The sequence below is a fragment of the Venturia canescens genome, chromosome 7, assembly GCF_019457755.1.
Source record: "Venturia canescens isolate UGA chromosome 7, ASM1945775v1, whole genome shotgun sequence".
Taxonomy (NCBI): domain Eukaryota; kingdom Metazoa; phylum Arthropoda; class Insecta; order Hymenoptera; family Ichneumonidae; genus Venturia; species Venturia canescens.
In genome coordinates this window covers 11,572,207-11,593,021 of record NC_057427.1, presented here as the reverse complement: position 1 = coordinate 11,593,021, position 20,815 = coordinate 11,572,207, and the positions used below count along the sequence as shown (strand labels likewise).

General features: G+C 42.3%; 1 protein-coding gene across 1 annotated transcript in view; it reads left to right on the top strand.

Annotated features, from left to right (window-relative positions):
- The window catches only part of LOC122413607 (uncharacterized), a 139,217-nt gene extending 119,914 nt beyond the window's left edge, over positions 1-19,303 (top strand). Inside the window, exons 8-9 of the mRNA XM_043424059.1 lie at positions 5,448-5,558; positions 14,961-19,303. Coding sequence (XP_043279994.1) covers positions 5,448-5,548 — 101 coding nt within the window. The 3' untranslated portion in view covers positions 5,549-5,558; positions 14,961-19,303. The remainder of the gene's footprint in view (positions 1-5,447; positions 5,559-14,960) is intronic.
- The last annotated feature ends 1,512 nt before the right edge of the window (positions 19,304-20,815 follow it).

The window sequence follows — 20,815 nt, the reverse complement described above, 5'->3', positions numbered from 1 at the left end:
TTTTTCCCAATCCTCCACTGCAACTGTGCAACAATAAATTCTTCGTATCTGGAAATATTATTAATGAAACCACCAGCACAAATGTATTATTGTCCCTTTCAACAATCCGATACAAAATATTTCCACTTGGGATTATCACCTTCGTTTAACTCTATAATCCCCACGAGAGAGGATACTTTTCAGCCCCTTAATCCAATAAAAGCGTTGATACTCTATCGCTCGCATAATTGTCTGGGATATTGGATTATCCAAGAATTACAAGAGTATCGAAAAATAAAGGAGAAAAGAGTGCCAAGTATGCGAGGAGGATCTTAAGCCGCTCGGGTTGGTGCGAAGATACCGATAAAGTGTCGTTATTTATAGGGAATAAAACGGGAAGAAAAATTCAGATAAAATAGATAAATTTGATGAAGAAAACTCGATGTACATCGAGAACGATTATAACGAAATTTTCACATGAAATATCCTGATAAAGATGAATGACGACAGAAACTCACTTCTCCGGGAATACGGCTTACTGTGCAAGCTGATTGCTTCCTTTGTCATTTGGATTTTGAAGGAAAGAAAGGGTTGTAAAGATGAAAATAATTTAAACAAATCTCAGACGTGGAGAAAGGGGCCAAAAGCATTAAAAATGACATTAGACAAGTCATAAATTCTGAAGGAAATGAAAGAAAGGAATGTTGGGGGGGGGGGGGCTCGCTCGATTCTGAGCATTGCAAAAAGGGACTTAAAATGAGAAACTCTTTCAACGAAACACATATGTATATAAAGCATAATATAAAACAGACGGCAGAACCAACGACCATTGTCGTACCGCCTTCTCTCTCTCGCTCTCTTTTTCTCTCGTCTTCTCTGCTTTTCCCATTCATTTTTTTCTCCTCTCATCTGCCCGCGTTTCTTTCCTTTCTTTTGAGCTAAATTTCCTATCGCGCACTCACAAAAGCTCTTGGTGACTTTATTCTCGTTCTCCTTGGCCCGATCCCCCACGACTTTTCCACTCTCATCTTCTCGGTTATACCTCCTGGAGCGGTGGATAAGCGACGAGCAAAAATGTGGCGCGTTAGAAAAATCTCAAGCTGCAAGGCTCCCGCGGATATATACGTTTCTCTCGCTCGAATTCATCGTGTAACTGGCGAACGCGCGCGCCTTCAACGAAAGAAAAATAAATGTGGAAAAATTTACCGAACGGATTTCCGGGACAAAGTAGATATCTACCGTTCCCAACCGCTTTTTCTATACACTACCGCCAAACACCTTTTATATATGTATTTATGGATGATAGAAAAGATCTAAACTCGAGATACATCTCGTGGAGTCGTAGGTCACGAAAAATATACGGTTTAAATTCCTCAACTGCGCAGGGTTCATATTATTTTTCAATTTTCAAATTTTTCAATTTCTACCAAAAATCACTATTTTGTGACGGTTTTGGGGCTCATTGAGCTCGAGAAACAAGCCAATTTCGAGGAACCCCTTCAATTTTTATAACAACGGTTAGAGCTCCAGTAAATTGTTGCGAGCTGGGACGCTGTCGTGTAATTTCTAGTTGAGAAAACACTTTACGACGAAAGCTTCGAGAAAATAATAATTCACCTTTTATTTTTAGTATGTAAAGGGCGAAAGGTAACGTAGAAAATACGCAGTTCGAACGGAAAAATCGTCTATTAAGGGCTTATGTATACACTTGTGATGGGCGGGAAAATCGAAAATTGTTTTTATTAGATATATTCGTAAAGTACAATGTCTGAAAAACATTCTCACAATATTTCATAAGGTCGGTCCGCGCGGTCGTCGTATACTCGAATCTTTAAACGCGATTATCTCAGAATCGTCTTTTTCGAAAAATACCTTTACGGTGGACACGAGTACTAAAAAAAAGAAAGATTTCGTATTCTGTTGGAAAAAGAAAATAGTAACAAAAAAACCGGAAATTTAGCACCTCGAAAAATGAATTTTTTGTTAAAACTGTCGCCATTATTTTCAATCAAAATTTTTACAAATCCTTCGTCCAGGCCCGCGAGCTATTATTACAATAAATAAGTGCTATAAATTTCGTACGGATCGGATTAATAGTTTTTGTAATTATCGTCTCCACCACAACTAGTGCTCAAAAAAAGCTGTATTGACAGCTGGAGTTGCGCCATTTTGAGAAACTTTTTGACGAAAAAAATTGTACGAATACACGAACATATGTACTAACGTCTGTCGTTCACAGTTTTTCAAATAACATTTGTTTTCTTGTCGAAAAAAAAATGAAGAAAATCACGCTTTTTCGCCCGCTGCCGCCAGACAATACTGCTGGCCCCGCGCGGAGCACCGGAGTCGTAGTACAGCAGAAAAGACGATGCAGAGAGGAATAAAGCGAGCAACGGAGCTCCTCGACCTCCTGGAATGCCTAAGGAATATAGAAGCGTGTATCGATGGATAGAAACAGCAAATGGTCTGGTTCAAAACGATAGGCAATCCTAGAAGGGAAGTGAATACGTTGCATCGATTGGCGTAAAGCGCTAGGAAACAAATCGGATTTAACCGAGAGGTGAATTCGCCGAGTATCGGTTTCTTTTACGAACGAAGCTGCACTCTTTCTTCCTTCATTCTGCACTCTCGCGTGTGCGGCTCAACAAAATCTCTATAGACATACGTGTAACGCTGCTGTTGCGTTTAAAATGTACGCGAGACTTGCAGTTTCCGGCTATTTTCTTGGCGCATAACACAGATTTAACAGCCGTTTGAGAAAAATTCAGACAAACATGCGCGCGGCGCAGCAGACTCGGAAGCAGGAAAAACGGCTCCGTTGCAACGTAGCAAACAACGGTGCACGCGTGCTTCTTCAAATATAACTCGAAACGTCATTTTCCACGATCCCCCCAAACTTCAGTACGAAAAACGTTGCAGCACTTTGCCTTGATGCGACAAAAGAGCCCCAACGTCCTCAACGTTTCTCCATTATTTTTCCTCATCCACGACGTCTCCTTTGATTAATAGAATTTACAAAGTTCGCATATGACATTCGAAATTTCCCCAGAGAAACCTCCCATAAAAAACAACAAAACTGAGGAAATTTGCGCACAAATAATGAACTTCTCTTCCTTTTTTTCTTTATATTCAGAAGACAAAGCTCCATTTTAACGGTCCAGACATTGCGTGACCTGACTTGATTAGAACCACTGAGGCCAACGAGTGACACGGTATTCTAATTGGTTCCTCTCTCTTACTCTCTTCCTCGAACCTTCCACCCTCGCCCCCGCCCTCTGCTCCTCATCATCTCTGGCCATCTTCCTCGCTCACCTTCTGCGTGCTTTCAAGCGTTCAGGATCTTACCTTTGTGACGGGTGGGAAACCATCCGGGATCCGAGCCCTAACCACCGAGACAGCAGAACACACAGGAGCGCCAGGCGAGTAGGGAAGTGCTAAGAAAGAGAAATTACGGGATCACGTCGCAGCGGGGTGATGTCCTCGAGCTAATCTCCCATTCCTTACGGGAAATCTCTTCCCTTCTCTCTCTCTCCTCCGCACTTCATTTTCATCCGACTATCCGTCATTTCCTGTCCGTTGTGTAATCTCGAACAGATGCTCGAACGCTTATCGGGAAGGGACTTAAATAAAAACGTTTGCGGATGTATAAGCAGTAGTTGAGTTTTGAAATAATTGTTAATTCAGGGAGCCAATCTGCTTCGTAACTTCTCGGAGAATTGGGTGGATAAAAACTTGGAAAAATTGATCCAGCGAAGCTTCAGCGAGTTGGGATCGCATTTTGAAAACAATTAGCTTATTCGAATTGTTGCTCCGCGCTGCTTCACAGCCCGAAGAATACGAAAAACTTGAGATTCGAGCGGAAAAGTTTCGCGAGTTGTTGCAAACGTAAAATGTAAGCGAGAAAACTCGAATGCTTCGCCAATTATATTCGTGAGATGCGAAAGTAAATTGCTAGAATAGCGGAAAGCGGTTATCCAGAAATGCCGCAATGACGCACAATATTGCACGTTGAAAAACGAGAACGTACGACAGAAAAATGGAGGGGGAATATCGAGAGGAGATCGATGGAATGACATTTTGAAAAAATAGTGTTACATACGAATACAAGATGGCAGAAGGAACAGCGCACAGTGGTCGGACTGAAAAGCGGTCTCTAAAGGTAGTAAATCAAGCCGATGAAGTGCGAAGATCGTGCGATTTCTCTTTGGCAAGTTTTGCCCTCGCTCTTCCTCTCTCGCTCTGTTTATCGGTCTCATTCCTCGGCAGAGAATAGTACATTTGTTGAAAACTCCGCCACGAGCGAGTGAATAAGCGGAGAGTGTGAGGCGCGCATTGAGGAGACTGAGAGCGAGAGAGGAATTCAGAGGGTGGCGTATTCTGGTGGCGGCGTCGGTGGTATTTCATTGAAAAATGTCAAGCCCCTTTTGCCCCCTCGGGGGGCTGCCTTGTTGGGCTCGCCGACTTCTAAAAACCGGTATGTGCGTGTGAACGTGTGTTTCGGCACACAGCGACGAGCCGCCGCGACGTGTAACGAATGTCTGGATTAGTGGTTACGGGGATTTCGCAGACGGCTCAATTTTTTAAACTTGCCCGCTTTTTTCTCTTATTTTCTTCAAGATTTTAGAAAAACGAGGGGAAGATCCGCCGGCCAAAGGTGCGGGTACATTTGTCATTAAAAAAGTACGAACGTGCGGGAGCGCAAGGGACCGAAATAAACAAGAAAATTCGCTGTAATGCTCCGGCCTTTTTCACTCATTGATTTGCCGATTTTGCTGATTTTCAGGGGGGTCGTAATCATCGTCTGAAACAAAAATTCCAAAAATTTTTCCGTTTTCGAATATTTTTCTTCCATATGAACCTACAAACACACGTAAATTGTGCGAAATCGATATTTTTAGGGAGTTTTAAAAAACGACGCTTCCAAAGAAGAAGAATGTCACTTCAACGTGCTGTGAATATAGAATTTCGTAATTTTTTCGAGTTTTTATAGGCTCGTGTTGTGGAAGAAAAATATACGAAAATGGAAGAAGAATTTTGAATTTTTGTTGCAGACGATAATTACGATCTCCACATTGAACGCAGCTGAGAAATTTCGACAATCAGACTTTGAGCATAAACCACGTACAAACTAGTATTTCTCACATGAAAAAAATGTTTTTGTATACTTTTGAAATATGTCCTCGAAACTGTACCGAAAAGTTTGCTATGGTGAGTCGTTTCCGTCTGTCCTAAAAACATTCCCGAAAACAATCGATTTTTTTGACTTTCTAAAGCAGAACCCCCCTTAACATGCTCAACTATAATGACTGGGGAGATTTTTCACTGTGAAAAGTCACAAAATATCACGTTCCATCAACGTCTAATGACCAATTACTTTCCCACCAGAATAATTCGTCGCACATAATTCCTCGCGCATTTTAACTGACAAAAGTCAGCCTAACAATGTGGACAAATTTTTATCGTTACAGGCGAATTGCCAGCTGCTGTCCAACACGGGAGCGGCGTTTCTACCGCTGTCCTCAATATTTGGCTGGTTCATCTAACTGCGAGTTACGGATTCTTCAGATGACGTTTCTAAGGTAAATTGATTGATCATAGAGTCGCTTCGATGTCCCGAGAACTCTCGATTTTTCAAGACAATTAATTATTGCTAGCATCTGCTCTCTCGCAGGGCAGTAATTCATGAGAAAATAGTAAGAGAAAAAATGGCATTCCTTAGCGAGCGTTTCAGTTACGAATTTCCTTGAATAATGGATTGCGAAAGTTGCTAATATTTGATTTCCACTCAACAATTAACCGTTCTTAATCACGTAATAAACATTTTTTTCTCCCTCTCGTCGGAAATCAAGCGTACATCAAAAGCAGGCGTAATATTTTTTTCTAAATTCGTTTTACCAGAAAGAAGAGTTTGTAAGAGCTTTGCTGCATCCGCGCCGTCGTGTTTTTTTTTCGGAGCATTCCTAGCTTTCCCCGTGCTACAGTGAAAAGGGAAGAAAAAAATGTGCTTTATTCTTTTTCTCAACGAGTCGTCCCTTCGTCGCGTCCTCTCGCTCCTGCCTTCTCAACGAACTCTCACTAATCCGAGTTTCAGATGAGTTTTCCAACGTACAGCCGCTTGCCGAGAGTCCGTGCCCGAACTCCCCCTTCATCGACTTATAAAAAGCTCGCGAGAAGTTTTCGGGTTAACGTAAAACCTTGGGCAGTTTACGGAGCAGGGAGAGGAAAAAATAGGCAAAAAGGGCGCGCACCAGAAGGACGGGGAGCCGTGAAACGGTGGCTTTGCTACGCTACTCTCTTGAATATACCGGAAACTCACCTCGACTCGCCCCTCCCCCTCTCTTTCTACGTGCTACACGCCAGGACCCATTTTCCGGGAACCCATTAACGGAACTTGATGCCTCGCCCGGAGTATCCGCAGCGTATGTAATCCTTAAACGTCTCTTCCTCTGCTCTTCTGCTTTTCACGATCATGAAAAATCGCTCGTCGTTACTAGCACCGTCTTACAGGACTCTCGTTACGAAAGAACGATCAAAATGTGATGTTTCAGTTAGCAGTGTCCGAACTAATGTTTCAAAGGAACGTTTGCTATCGTATTGAACACGTTGATGAAAATAAAAAAAAAAAAAAAAAAAAAAAAAAACAACAAAACAAAACAAAAGAAAACACGAAAAATTCATTTTCCAGAACGTTTTAATCGTTCAAACTGTTCAGCTCTCGTGTCAACGTCCAAACTTCATTTTCGCGTGCGTCAATCAAATTCTGATTTTCGCTGTTCCAAAGAACTCCGAGCTTTCATTCTTCCGGGTGGGGAAACACAAATTTTCGAGAACTATACAGAGGAACGTCGATGCCGAACAATCCACTCTCGGTTATTCTGTAATCTCGGGGAATAAAAAGGGTCGTGATTGGACGCCCGGAAAATACAGTGTCGAGTGGACGCATTCACTTATCTCCCCAAATCCCATTACTAAACGGTAACAAATGTTATCGGTTTCGCCTCGCGGTCGTGTCCTACATGCCGGTTTATCTGCGTTGTTGCCTGTGATAACAGATCTGAACGCTGCAAATATGGCGGACAAGATGATTTTCCGGGAGTGTGAATACGGCGAGAGGAAGAGCGAAGAGCGAGTGCGGACCGCGCTCGCGTGTGAACGCGTGACGGAGCCTTTCCCCGGAAGTCATAGTTTACGTGTTGCCACGAGAGGATGCGAGTTGCAGCGGATCGCAGGGGAAGAAAGGGAGAGAAAAGACCGAAGTTGGCGCTGCGAAATCGAGGAGGAAGGGCGCGACTCAAGGGAAGAGAAATAAACAGGGTCAAAGTGCGAGGTTGAAAGGATAAACTAAAGTAAAAAATGAAACGAAACTGGAGAGATTGCGAAGCGGGAGTGATGTGGAGCGTTAAAAAAAGCGACTGGACAAGGCGAGCAGAAAAGCGGTAAAAGTGATGAGGAACAACGGCGGGAGGCCGAAGGGGCGAACGACAGGAGAAAAAGAATGAACGTCGTCGCATGGAATCAAGAAAGAGTTTGACAGATGAAGAAAAAAGAGAGAGAAGACTGGAGAAGAGGAAAGGAAAATAAAGGGAGCAACTCTCCAAAGAGGAAATGAAAGAGAGAAAGAGTGAAAAGGGAAAAAAGAAAGTGCGGCGAATGAGGGAAGAGACACAGAGCCAGAAAGAGAGAGAAAGAGATGGAAAGGGACTTTAGCGCAAGCGGGCATTCCCGCTTTCATTATCAGCCGCCATAGATCACTCTCTGTGAGCCCCATGACGTCATATCCGGCCATGACTCATCGCAAATCACTGAGGCCCAGCAGACGTGAAACTCCAACGAGAAACTCACGCATGCATATACACGCGTTGTTCCCAAATTTTACTTGCCTCCCTCCCGCTCCTTTTTCCTCTGCACATATCAAGCACATCTCCCCACAGAAGTGACAGGCAAAAGGGCGTGCTTTGTAAAATGAGCGATTAAACGCTCCGCGGATTGAGCCCTTTTCTCCAAAATCCATTCGCTTCTCTTCCGAACAGCATATTCCGACGCGGTAAAAGGGCATTAATTCTAATCTCGCGCGCTCTCCATACGCCTCTTCCTCTCGCCGAATTTCGATTTATTGCCTCGAGTGTAGAGCTAACCAACGGTGTATACAACTGCCCCACACTCCCCGTAATCCCGCGACTCCAGCTCCATCCGGCATCGGTCATACTGACGAGTAATCCTGCATGCGTCGTCTCGTCTGTATCGGCTGTGCCCGCGATGACGCGAGAGAACAAAAATCTTCGCATCCGTTCTCTGCTTTTCCTTTTTCCTTGTTCGCACGCCCCGCCGAATAAATGGCAAGTGAGTGGCACACAGCGTTCGATTTTCGATCCTCGTGAGCTGAACTCTCTCTCATGAATAGCGAAATTCAACTGGATTTCAAATAACAAGGCGTTAGCAGAAGTACGCTGCTCGAATTCCCAGCCCCCGCGCGCGCCCCCTTAATCCCTCCGTCCTCGTCATAATTTATCATTCGAAAGAAGATCCCTGAGTAGCGATAAGAATGAAATGTCGCGACTGATAAAATCCAAATGAACATTTGCGTCCAGCACGCGTCGATCCAAAGCCATAAACGCCCGTGATAAATCATCGAGCCGCAGACCGATGTGCGCATTATTTGCAAAACACAACAACAAAAAGCTCAGACTCTTCCCAGTCTGGGATAAATATGGGGACGGAGTCGAAGCTTCGAATAGTAAGAAAGCAGGAAAAACGACGAATCGAGCGACGTTCGTGCACACGATATTCTAACGCCGATTATGACGCAGTCGAGAAAAAGATTATGGAATTTTGATATTTTGTGAAAGAATTACCGCGAACTCGGCTGTATGCTGAACGTCTCGAAATGATTCACGATGTGAGAAATCAAGCGGAATGCCCCTTCTCCCTTCCTTTCTCTCCCCCTTAAAGCCTTTATTTTCATCTCTTTTTTTCTTAACCTTTTCGATTCCCTCTCTCATTCTTCCATTCTCCGCCATCCTCGTTATCTCATTCTCCTCAGGCATAAGTTATTCGCCAATTTAACCCAACCCCCTCGCTCTCTCCTGCTCTTTTCCTTTCGACGACACCACATTCACTGAGAGACAAGTTTATGCTTCAATAAAATTCCAGTCTTCGCACTCTTCTGAATTCTGCTCCTATCGGTATCGCAGCAAAGAGAGAAATTCTCATCTCGAGCGAAACTCTTCGTGTCGACATTTAGATTCGCAGTGGAAAAGCTCTCAAACGATTAGGCATTATACACTCGGATGATAAATTTGAAAAAAGCCAATTTACATGGGAATTCATTGGAGTTAAATCGAGCACTTTTGAGACTAACGCACTCTCGACGCTGAGGAGAAACGTTCGTGCACCCTGCGAGAGCCGCGACTCCTCCCCTCCGTGAATTTTTCAAGCCCTCGCCGCGTTGCACGTTCGTCGACGAGATCGCACTCGAGCCCCGCTAAATAGCCTGCTTTGTTTTAACGCCTCCTCGAAAACCGAACAGCGCTAGACTCGAATCTTCTTGTGGGGAAGTATGATCGAGCGGTGAATTAACATTGGCCGAGTGAAAAAACGCTCGGGGCACACGCTAATGGCGGTCGCACGGCCAGACGGTCACAGCATTGAGCTTTGATCTGCGAGCTGATTAGTGTCTTTTGCCAACCGCACTAAATACGCGCGTGGTTCACCGCAGCGTGCATGGTCTCTTCCAGGGGAAACGGACGACTCGCCGGAAGCCCACGCGCCGCGTCGGCAAATGCGTCGTAATTATTTGGAAAGTCCTTTGCATTCGGGCCTCGGGGCCAGTAATTTATTGGGTTCGTGCATTTTGCATTCCGAGTTTGCCGAGCCCGATGGAGAGCAGGCTGATTTGGGCAGCGCATTTTTAACGTCGTTTTCAAACGCATTCAAAAATGAATGGCCTCGCTGCGAAAGGAACGCGACGGTTTGGCAGGCAGCTCTCGTGAAAAATTGGAAAAATATAGAGACCCTGGCCAGTTCCTGACAGAAAACACCGTACAACAGCTGAACGAGTAGTACGAGCGCGGCTATGGTCAGACACTCGGCGGAGTGCACTGACAGTCGACGCTCGGATCATGCGGAGCCACAGTGTGGCCGCACCGACTCATTAACTCGCCTCCAATCCCCCCATCATTTCATATATACACATTCGTGCGAGGCTCTCTATTTACGTGCATATACGTATATATGCGGAGAGAATCTGCATTCATTTCCGTATATATTTATACACTTGGACATATTACGAATTTTATGTTTAACCACTAGAAAACCCCCGACGCTTTTATATCTCGAGAGAGCAATTTTTCTTGCGATAAGCTAGCCAAATTAAAAGAGGGAAAGGGCCCTTTGTACTTTTGTCTTGCAACGAAGATAACTGGAATGTAAAACCAGCTGGAATATTGTCTGACTACAAGGAATAAAAAGAGTTTATCAAGTTTTTGGGTCAGTCTCTGAATGAGCGATGGAGAATCGGAATTGACGATTCGGTTTTTCGAATAACCCTGTTGCTTTCGTTGCTAAATCATTTCTACTAATGATTCTTGCCATTTGTTTTTCATTCGTCAATTGACTGTCCACTGCTGCCTCGAAGCAATATTTGCTAGTGATTTTATTCCCCAAGTCTCTGCTGGTCTCGTGCGCCCTCGAAAAGTGTCCTTTTCATAAGGGCTTTGATTTTATTTCATGAAAGTTGGTAAAGCAGGGGAGTTTCAAGAGGAAGCACGAGTTTAGTTTTCACTGGAAAAACGAATGGCTCTCCTTGACGAAAGTTCCCCGTGCGAGAGATCTTTCAGAGATATTTTTCGACGTATATAGCTCTATAAAAGTGTATAAAAAGAAATAGTTTCACGGGAACGAATGGCAAAGTGGATACACAGGTAAAGCCCTGCATGTTGTCTCTGTGGCGTACTTGTTCGAGAAAAGATTTACGATCAACACGAAAGATACAGCACGTACAAGAACGCAAGAGCAGCGAACGTACAGGGAGCGACCGCGATGTTGGACACATATCAGCTACTTTACCTAATGCAGTTTGAAAGGGGCTTGAAATATTGCGAATAAAAAAGTTCAAAATACAATTTCACAAGAACTTGGGAGTCGGATAGAAAACGTCTGTATGCAAATAAATTGAATCTTACGAAAGCCGAGGTTTCCGGGGATCGAATAAATCGTTGATTTTGTAAATCGATCATGCATCTTTGATGAGAGTTACTGAAAATTCCATAACGTATATTTTTCATTAGCGTGACTCGATTATGATTCACTCGGTATTGAAAAATGTGAAAAAATATCGAGACTCAGCGATGCTTAGAGATGCGTCTCTCGATTCTGATTTTCGACAGTCGTCATCCGAACGGGTGCTTAAAAATATATAGACTTGTATCGCGAGCTCATACGTTGTGTTGACTATTGAGAAAAGTTGAAAATAGCTGACGTCCGGAACGATCGAATAAAAGATTCAATCGGATTAGGTGAAAATGGAAAAATTATCAATGCGACTGGATCTTCTGGAGAGTTTTATGCGAGCGTGTATATACGAAAGGGGGAAAAATGCGAGGCAAAAAGCACTCGAAACTCGGGCAATGGTGTTGGCGAAAAGAAGAGAGAGAAACCCCCCGGCAAAGCGGGGAGGGATGGATGGATAGCTATTGCTAGATGCAACGATGGAACTTTCACGGTTGGTCGATCCCGCGGAAAGCCTCAACCTAGCCCGTCAACCCCCTCGTATGGGAGAGAGAGACCGCGCGCGAACGAGAAGGGTAATTGAAATCGCGCGCGCGACGGTAAATCGCGACCACATCGTGCGAGCTTCGCACGAACGAACGTGAGCTTTCAATGCGAGGCTTTACATTCTTCTCCCATAGCGCACATTAATAACCCTCTACTCTGTATAAAGGATTTATTATCATGTACAGAATTCATTACGCCATTTACCATTATTTTTCTTACTAATAAAAATCACGTATACGCGGAAGCATTAGCGAAGATTTTACACGGAGAAATCTCGTGCGCAGGTGAATCGAGATTTTTTTCATGTCCATGGAAGCTCGTTGATGCAGAGAAAAAAGTGGAAATTTCGTGAGCCGGAGGAACCGATTTTCAGGAAAACTTTAACGATTTTTGCGCGAGAAACAGAGAATTTCGGAAGAATTCGAAGCAACTCTTTGAATAATTCTGTCGCTTTTGGACCGAATGCATTGTAAATTAAAAAGCAACCGAATTTCGGTCATGAAGACTGGATACGGACCCGTCCGGTAATACTGAAAAGAAAATTTGTCCAACTATCGAATATTTCGTCGACAAAATAAAACGCAGACCAAGTATCTTGGAAGTAAATTTCTTTGGGGCCTGATATTTTTGTTTTTATCACGATTTGCCGTCGTGTGCAAACGTTTATGAAAATAATGGAGGATTTTTTCTCGGTGAAATAAAAAACGAGTGGTAAAAAAGTTGGTTGAAAGGTATATTTGGCCTGGAAAATAGGTTGCTCGATGTGGAAAATACTCGAGATAAATGAACTTGCGTATAACGATGGAGAGGAATTTTCACAGAATTTAATTCCCATACTCGAATGCATTATTATTTATTTTCGAAAGTTTTATTCCATATAGACGCGCCTGGGTGCTCATAAAATTGAGCGGACAGCGATTCGCGGCAATATAGTACATTAGGCAACAGTAAAACAGGAGGAAAACTGCGTGAACGTGTGTACCAACGAATTCGTACGAGTCTCACGGCAGCGTAAATAGTTTGAATGAATATTGGCAAATTTAATCAAACGTTCGGGCATTTATTGATTTATTAAATGAAGAAGAGGGAGATGGATGGGGAGAATAGCTTGTCGGGAATAACGAATTGACTCTTTTCCTCCCCTCGCTGCCCCCTCGATCCGCCGGCCGCGATATCGTTCGTGATTTTTTTCCCCGTATCCTCGCACAGCTGATGCAACGAGACGAGAAAAAGGTCTTTATTATTTCTCGTTTCCCCGGAATTATTGGATTCGAGGGGGAGATCGATGGAGATTGAGTTTATTGAACGAACGCGTCATACGAATAATCAATCCGTGCGCGAGGCTATCGAAAAAACCATACGGAAATTGTCCTCCCCCCGACGTACTTGTCTCGCTGACACATTTGGAAGCGGTCAACGTACGATCCTTCCGAATCAGCGTCCCGCGGCTGCTGATCATCGCAGAGGAATGGCGATGGGAACATTGAATTTTTCAGGACTTCAAACTCGTAAAGGTACAACGAGCAACGATATTCCAGTGCTTACGAATCGTGCGGAATAAAAAAATGTTTGTTCGGTCTGCAGTAAGTTTGCCTTGATCAACAACTCGATTACGATCCTCGAATGTAACTGCTTCGGGGACGTCGACGTCGTAAAGTCCCCGCGATAACGCCACTAAACGTGATGAAAATTTCCTCTTCCATATAGAATTTCAGTTTTCGCTCGTGTATCTTTAAACGTGTGCATCGATTCAAAAGTTTACCTCCGCGATACGAGCACTCGCGAGTGCGCCAAGGCTATCACGTATCTGCAATTAGCATAGCGGCATACGATGCAAAATAATGGAGCTGGCACAAACCAAAATAGCCGGCGCTACGCAGTCGTTTCCAAACCAAAACTGCAGCTACAGCTTTTCCAAACAAAATTACTGCTGCAGAGCTGTTACGGTTCGCCAGGACAGATCGCCCGATAAATTCATTGAGTTTTCGCACCGAACACCAACCCCGGGCGATCGAATTTTATGCTATAATTAGCGGATCGATGTAAGACCTTCCTTCTTCGCACGCTTTCTTCTTTATCCCAAGTTTTTCAACAGGCAACATTTTCCATCGCGACGTCGAACGATTTAATTTTTCACATTTTTCCATACGTTCCGTGCGCTTTTCCACCACTCGAAGCTTTTTTATTCACAATTTTTATTTGCTCCACTGAGAAAACAATTTGGTTGAGACACTTGAAAAATGTTCAGTTTAACTAAAATATTTATTATTCGCACCAACAATCGAAATGAAGAATATCAACTATTCGATCAGGCAGAAATTTAGTCGAATTAGCAAATCCGTTTAACTAAATTATAAAGTAAAATATACTGAACTTTCTTTCGAGGCAGACACTTGTAGATTTGGCTCGTCATCGATAAGATTTAGTTGAGCTCCACGAAGAAAAAATCCGACTATCAAAACTATTTGTCATTTCCCCCGAATCGCGTGTTGGCTCATACAATAATACATTTCAACAAATGTCGGGTTATTTTGAACCGACCAGTATCTTTCGATAAACAAAATATTTATCATTATCTCAACAAAATCTTTTAGATACTCCAGCACTCGATATTCAAATAAATATATCATAAAAGTGTATGTGAATCACGTAGAAACAAACAAATGTTTCGAGTACTACGAACAAAAGATTTCGTTCGACTCGTTTAGTCATCCAACAAGCCAGCCAACAAGTTTAGCCATAACAAAAATCCAGTGGTTCTCGTATAAATGAACTATTTCCTTGTTTATCGGAAGCGGATGTTGGTTGGATCGTGCAACAAAAATATCGACTAAAAACATTTAGTTGTTACAACGATTTTTTTCTCAGTGTGGTCGCCCTGTGCGACGCCATGCCCTCATTTTCTTCGGCGCCGTGCAGAGCAGATGGTTAAATAACAAGCCTCGAACCAGAGAGGAGAGTTGAGCGTACCGAAAAGTATGATAATCATTTTGCCTTGGGGAGCTCTGGCAAACTCCCGTTTTTTGCATTTCAAATAGTAATGCTTCGTCGGATGTAAAAAAGTTATTCCAACTGGATGAAAGTGTTGGGGTATTCGTGAGAATTTAAAAAACTATTATTTTTTCAAACCGAAGCGTTTGCACACTTGGAGAGTTGGCGAGAATTTGTCGAAAAAACGTGCCTGAACGAACGAAATATTTTTGTTGCAGATAACCACGGAGATAATGGAATGATTGAATATCGAGCCCTTGCCAGCTGCGTCGGTCTCCAACGATGCTGAAATTTAGTGCTGCGGGATTAAAGATAAAAAATGTTGAAAAAGAGAACGTGGATTTTTCGTGTTTCTCAAATGTCATGGGATCAATCGAATGGACCCGAATAAGTTTATCGTCGATTTACAACGCAACGAAAGAGAGAGAGAGAGACCCGGTGCGACAAAACAAGGCATGAAATAACGAACAAACAAGCGAAAAAGTGCAGTCGCGTATGATGAGAAAAAAATGTCCTCGCCTTTTTGTCCTCGCCATCCGTTTTTCCGAATGGCAACGCCACCGAGATCGCTATCGAAATATACGTCGAGTTGGATTTCCGAGCACGACGAATTTATTGCCCCCCGTAACATGCCTCCACGTATATTTGTATATACGCGGACGCCGGGAATAATTTACACGTGGAAGTGAAGCGTTCGTTCTTCTTTCCCTGCGACGTGAGAAGGGTCGCGACTTGGCCAATGCGCGGAGAGAACACGATCTCGAAAAACGGAAAGCTCTTTTGTATTCCTGCGTATTTCTTCGTATCTGCTTCAACCCCGAGTTGTGTGTTCCTGTAACTCGATTTTTTTCCATCGGCGCAGCGATCCTGCCTGCAGAACTCTTTGCGGGCTCGAAATAACAGCATTGAAATCTGAAACGGCTCGCGGTCGAAATAAAATAAAAAACTGGGCTCGCCGGAGGGGAAAATAGAAAGCGGAAACTTTCTCGGAAACATCGACGAGCCTCAAAATCTTCGAGCAAAAATTCCTTCTCCTTCGTCATTTTTTCAAAACCCTTTTTTTCCAGTATCCCCCACGTTTATTCGTCAAGTAAAATAATGAAGTCTGCAAATGAGGAGAGCGGCGCGCGGAAAGCAGAAAATTTATTTGCCGAGTGCGGGAAGTGCGTGCGATAAAGCAAACGCGATACCGCACCGTTTATGAGCGAGTGAAATTCCGTATTCAGCCGAGCGCTGCGCGCGTGTCTCTCTCCAAATGAGAAAAGTTTACACAACATAATGGAAACGCAGACGATACGTCTGCAGCTACATTCTCGTGTGGTCGAATGGACCGCCTCCGATCTAATTAGGACGGTATACGTTCGCGTATACTAATGAGACGGATAGGACGAGAGGGCCATTTTGGATTCCGTACGATCGTCCTAACCACAACGTTGATATATATATCCAAAGCCAAATATCTGTATATACGTAGATATGAATTGTTGTATGCAGTGGATTCAATTGAAATCGATGAAAAATCAAAACAAAAAAACATAATATCCCATCAAACTATAATTCGAATTGACGATTACTAATTTTGGCCAATGAATTCTGGTTCAGTAATTAATACACGAATGATACGAAGGACGACGAAAAAGAGCCAGCGCTCCGAGGTGCTAAGAGTGAACGTGCGACGAAGCAGAACCAAAAAAAGGTAATAAAAGAGAAGAGAAAAAGAAAATATTTGAGGAGACGTCTTACGAAAATAAGCGATTTGTATCTCATTGTTAACGACGAATAGGGAGAGAGAGAAAAGCAATGAATTTATTCATTCCCCAACAGTTGTACGAAAATCTATTATACATTATATATAACGTTAAAATACGATTAAAAAATGTACATATATAAATATATAGTTATAATGTAGAAATAGGATCGACGAGGAGGAAGATAACGAACATGCCAAAGAAATCGAGGCGAATCGACACACGAATTTCTTGTGCTAAGTACGTACGTTTCGGATTAAATGGAAATAAAAATATGTCCTCTCTCTCCCTCTCTCTCTTGTCTCTCTTCGCCTCTCGTGTCGCGGCGTTCTCAACGAATTTAATCTGAGTATATTTATAACGAATATAAATAAAGGCTCGGGAATTGAGAGATATTTAAGAATTTTTGGTCACGATCCAAACTAAAGATTTCGACGGAAGCAATTTGTTTTAATGATATCACTGAAAATTCAATCTCTCTGTGTCTTTTTGCCCTTCGTGTACTCTTATCTCCAAATTGAAATATTAAAATCGCCGGGGGATCCGAGATGAGATTGAAAACGGAGGAGGAAACACTTGCAAGTACGAGAATGAGGTAATATGATCGGGATTTAAGGAGGAGAAAAAAACGTATCATGCGAGCAAATGAAATAATAAAACAATGTATATAATATAGCGTATTAATTAATATACACAAATGAATATACGCAATGAAAAATGTTTTATCTATAAATAAATAAATAAATATACTTTAAGTAACGATCGTTCGTGATATGATATATTTTTATATGTAAATACGAATGAGTTCCTTCTTGTTATCTTGATAAAATACGTTATTTATAAATATTGTAAACTCTCAAAATTCGTATAGTCCAATTATTCATGAAATCTTTATCGCGCTACATCAAATTCTTCCAATTCAGGATTTTTCTATAAAACGTCATTTTTCATTGTACTGGACACACAGGATTCTCCCCCCCCTCTCTCTCTCTCTCTCTCTCTCTCTCTCTCTCTCGATACGGAGCCCACAACATGTTTTTAAGCACATGTAATACAACTGTAGCTCGCTTTGCTAGTTATTTTATTATTTCTTTATGTTTTTTTTTTATTTTGTTTTTAAGTTAGTTTTTATTTATACACATATTGTATTGCTCAGTAGCCAAGCTCAGGTTTATTGTAACTGAGCTGAGTTATTTTTCTGCTTAAAATGCCTAACAGGTTATTAAGGCAAGTGAAATATCGTCATCATCATCTCTCTCATTAGAATACTCCAAACTGTGTTCTCTACGTTCGCTCTTAGTTTTATTTTAGATTATTTTATTTATGTCTTTTAGACTGTATAATGCTTCTCTATGTTCAGTATCTGCGCTCCATCTTTATTATTGTTAATATTTTATTTTTATTTTAGTTTAATTTCTTTTTATTTTTTAAATATTTTAGAAAATGCTACTTTACTATCTTTTTGGCTTGCGCCTTTTAGCGTGCTTGGGCGGAAATATGTATACAATCAATCAATCTCCCGCTGGCAGGGTTTTTCGTTGGATTTTTTCGTCAGTGATTTGAAAAATAGCGCTGGCTTTTGAAAATTTTTTTCAGTACATTAATTACTGGAATTACGTTTTAATTGTCCGTTGAGCTCGTGTCTGGTGGAAAAAAAGTTGGTGAAAATGCGACAACACCCTCGTTCGACATTGATAATTGGGAGCGAAATGCGCAAAGCCGATCATTCTAGGGTAAGGATAAATTTTTGGAAAAAGGTACAATTAAATTCCGCCCCGAGGGAGGGCTCGTTGCCTTTTGTCAAAATTGATTGAATTTTCTCACGATAGATTGAGTTTATTCGCGCGAACGAAATGACTTTTCAACAACATTTCGTATTCTATGAACCCAGCCTTTTTTCCGGCTTTTCTCTCTATCGATCTAACGATTATTCCAGTCTTTATGGGCTCTCGCGTAACGCGCCTTCCGTCATCTCGTATAAGGCGAACGCGAATACAAAGAATTTATCAGATTTTGAAACTCTGACGGGGGAAAAGCAATCCTCGGGACGAAATAATACGTCGACGATAAAAAAAAAGCCTTTCGAAACCCGTAGAAACTGCGGGAGCGGATAAAAGTTTGAGAGTGAAAGAAACGCAGAGAGAGAGAGGACGAGAGAGGCCACTGCACCATAAAGTAAAACGTGTACCATTTTTTCTATTATGTAGCAACGGAAACAACGAGTCGATAAAAAAAAAGGACTCGTATCCATCGCTTCTGCGAAGAAAAACTACGAGAGAGAGCGAGAGGCTGTTGCAGCGAGAAGAAAAAAGCGGAGAATCGTTCTCGGGCGTTTCTTTTTTTTCGTTTTCACAGTCAACGAATGCGTGCTTTTTTGAATTACTCGCTTATTCATGGTTCACTTTCGCCTTTCAATGGAACGTCCACACACGCCGGGCGCACTTCCAAATCCGTAGCAACAGACCGGCCTTGTTTTTTGTACTGGAAAGAAAACAACCCCCTCGAAAATTGGGCGAGCTCCCGCTCACTTTTTACCATTTCTTCCTCCTTTTTTTGCTGGCCCTGCGTTATCTCTATCCGTGCAACGGAATCGCATTTTGACGTGACAGTTGACAAGGATTTCAGGCTCAAAATTACACATACACGCGAAAAAGTGAATAAACAAATATACATACGAATATATGATGTAAGCAGTACGGTAAACGTATCGAAAGCGGCGTATTAATCGAATGCGATACTTCACCGTGTGTTAAATCACGCCCCACTCATTGTAAATCATAATTGATAAATATATTTGAAAAAATATGTGAAAACAGTTGTTTTTCAGTAGTGATAAAAGCGAGAAAATCCAATCGATTGTTTGTCCCATGAACGACTTTTTCTCCGACAATTATCCGGAGCTTTTTCCTTTCGTTTTTTGTGCACACGTTTTATCGTCGAATATCCTGCAAATGCAACTACATTCTGGGGCATTTGCTCCGTTGTTGAAAATCGAAGGGAACGCCACTTTACAATCGAGCTATCGAGACGACCATGATTTTTTTATGTCAACGAGAACGCTGCGATCGGTTTCGAGGCTATTTTCAAACTCGATGTTTGAAAAAAGCTTTCACCAGCCGACGAAAATGAGGAGGATGAATTCTCGCATCTCTCAATAATTTTCCCACCGAATGTGTGCTTCACTGACCGACACTATTCTCAATTCGTCTCACAACAGGAAAAATATTGAGCCTCGGAGGATTGCGAATTGAAGAACTTATTTCGCCCCATCTCCGTGCGACTGTCTCCGTCAAATATATGCAACGCGTCTCGTCGTGTGCTCGACATCGATGCCGGACATGCCTCATACAGCAGGTAACGACGAACCACAAATAGAGGACTCGCGCTACGAAAAGTTGAGGAACGAAATGCTCGAGAAGAAAAATGAGGAAAAAAGCAGGGCCGAGAGAGAAAAGGGAGGAAAGTAACCCCGCGGCCCCCGGTCCGAGGATCCCGAGGATCCCAGTGCATTCCGATCACATACATCTGATCTCACCATCTTGAATTTTTTATCCACACACATATATAATACATGAATTATATAGAGACATGGGAAAGGAAAAAGGAAAGATATCGGAAAGGGAGTTACTCTCGTCCTTAGATTCGTATAAATATAGGTTTGAACGAAACCGGAGAAAATGGACTGGGAGGCAAAACGGTCGAGGCGAGGATGAGCTGAAACTTGTTCGTGGTCGCGATTGGGATCGGTGGAGAGCAACGAAACAATTTATCGTTCCTGTCCTCGTTACGCAGAGGGGCCTGATTTCGATTTTTTATCTCAATCGTCAATCACTTTTTCCGGACTCGCCTGCTCCATTTCGCATTAGTCTTCCCTGAGTATATTTCTCTGTACTTTTGTGAGAGACGAAAAAACGGTGGAAGGGCACAACTCACAGGGTCCCTGAGGCCTTGTATATTCTTGATTTTCTTGATTTTTTGTTCGACAAGAAGAGGAATATTTATTGAAAAACTGTGAACGATATTCATTAATATGCTCGTGTATTCGTGCCATTTTTTCATCAAAAAGTTTCTCAAATTGGCGCAACTCCAGCTGCATTCCGGTATAGCAACTTTTTTGAGCATCAATAGACACGATAACTAAAAAACTGTTGATCCGATCCGTACGAAATTTATACCACTTATTTATTATGATAATAGCTCGAGCCTGGACGAAGGATTTGTAAAAGTTTTGATTGAAAAAAAAATGGCGACAGTTTTAACAAAAAATTCATTTTCCCTGGAGTTGCTAAATTTTCGGTTTTTTTGTTACAATTTTTTTTTCCAAC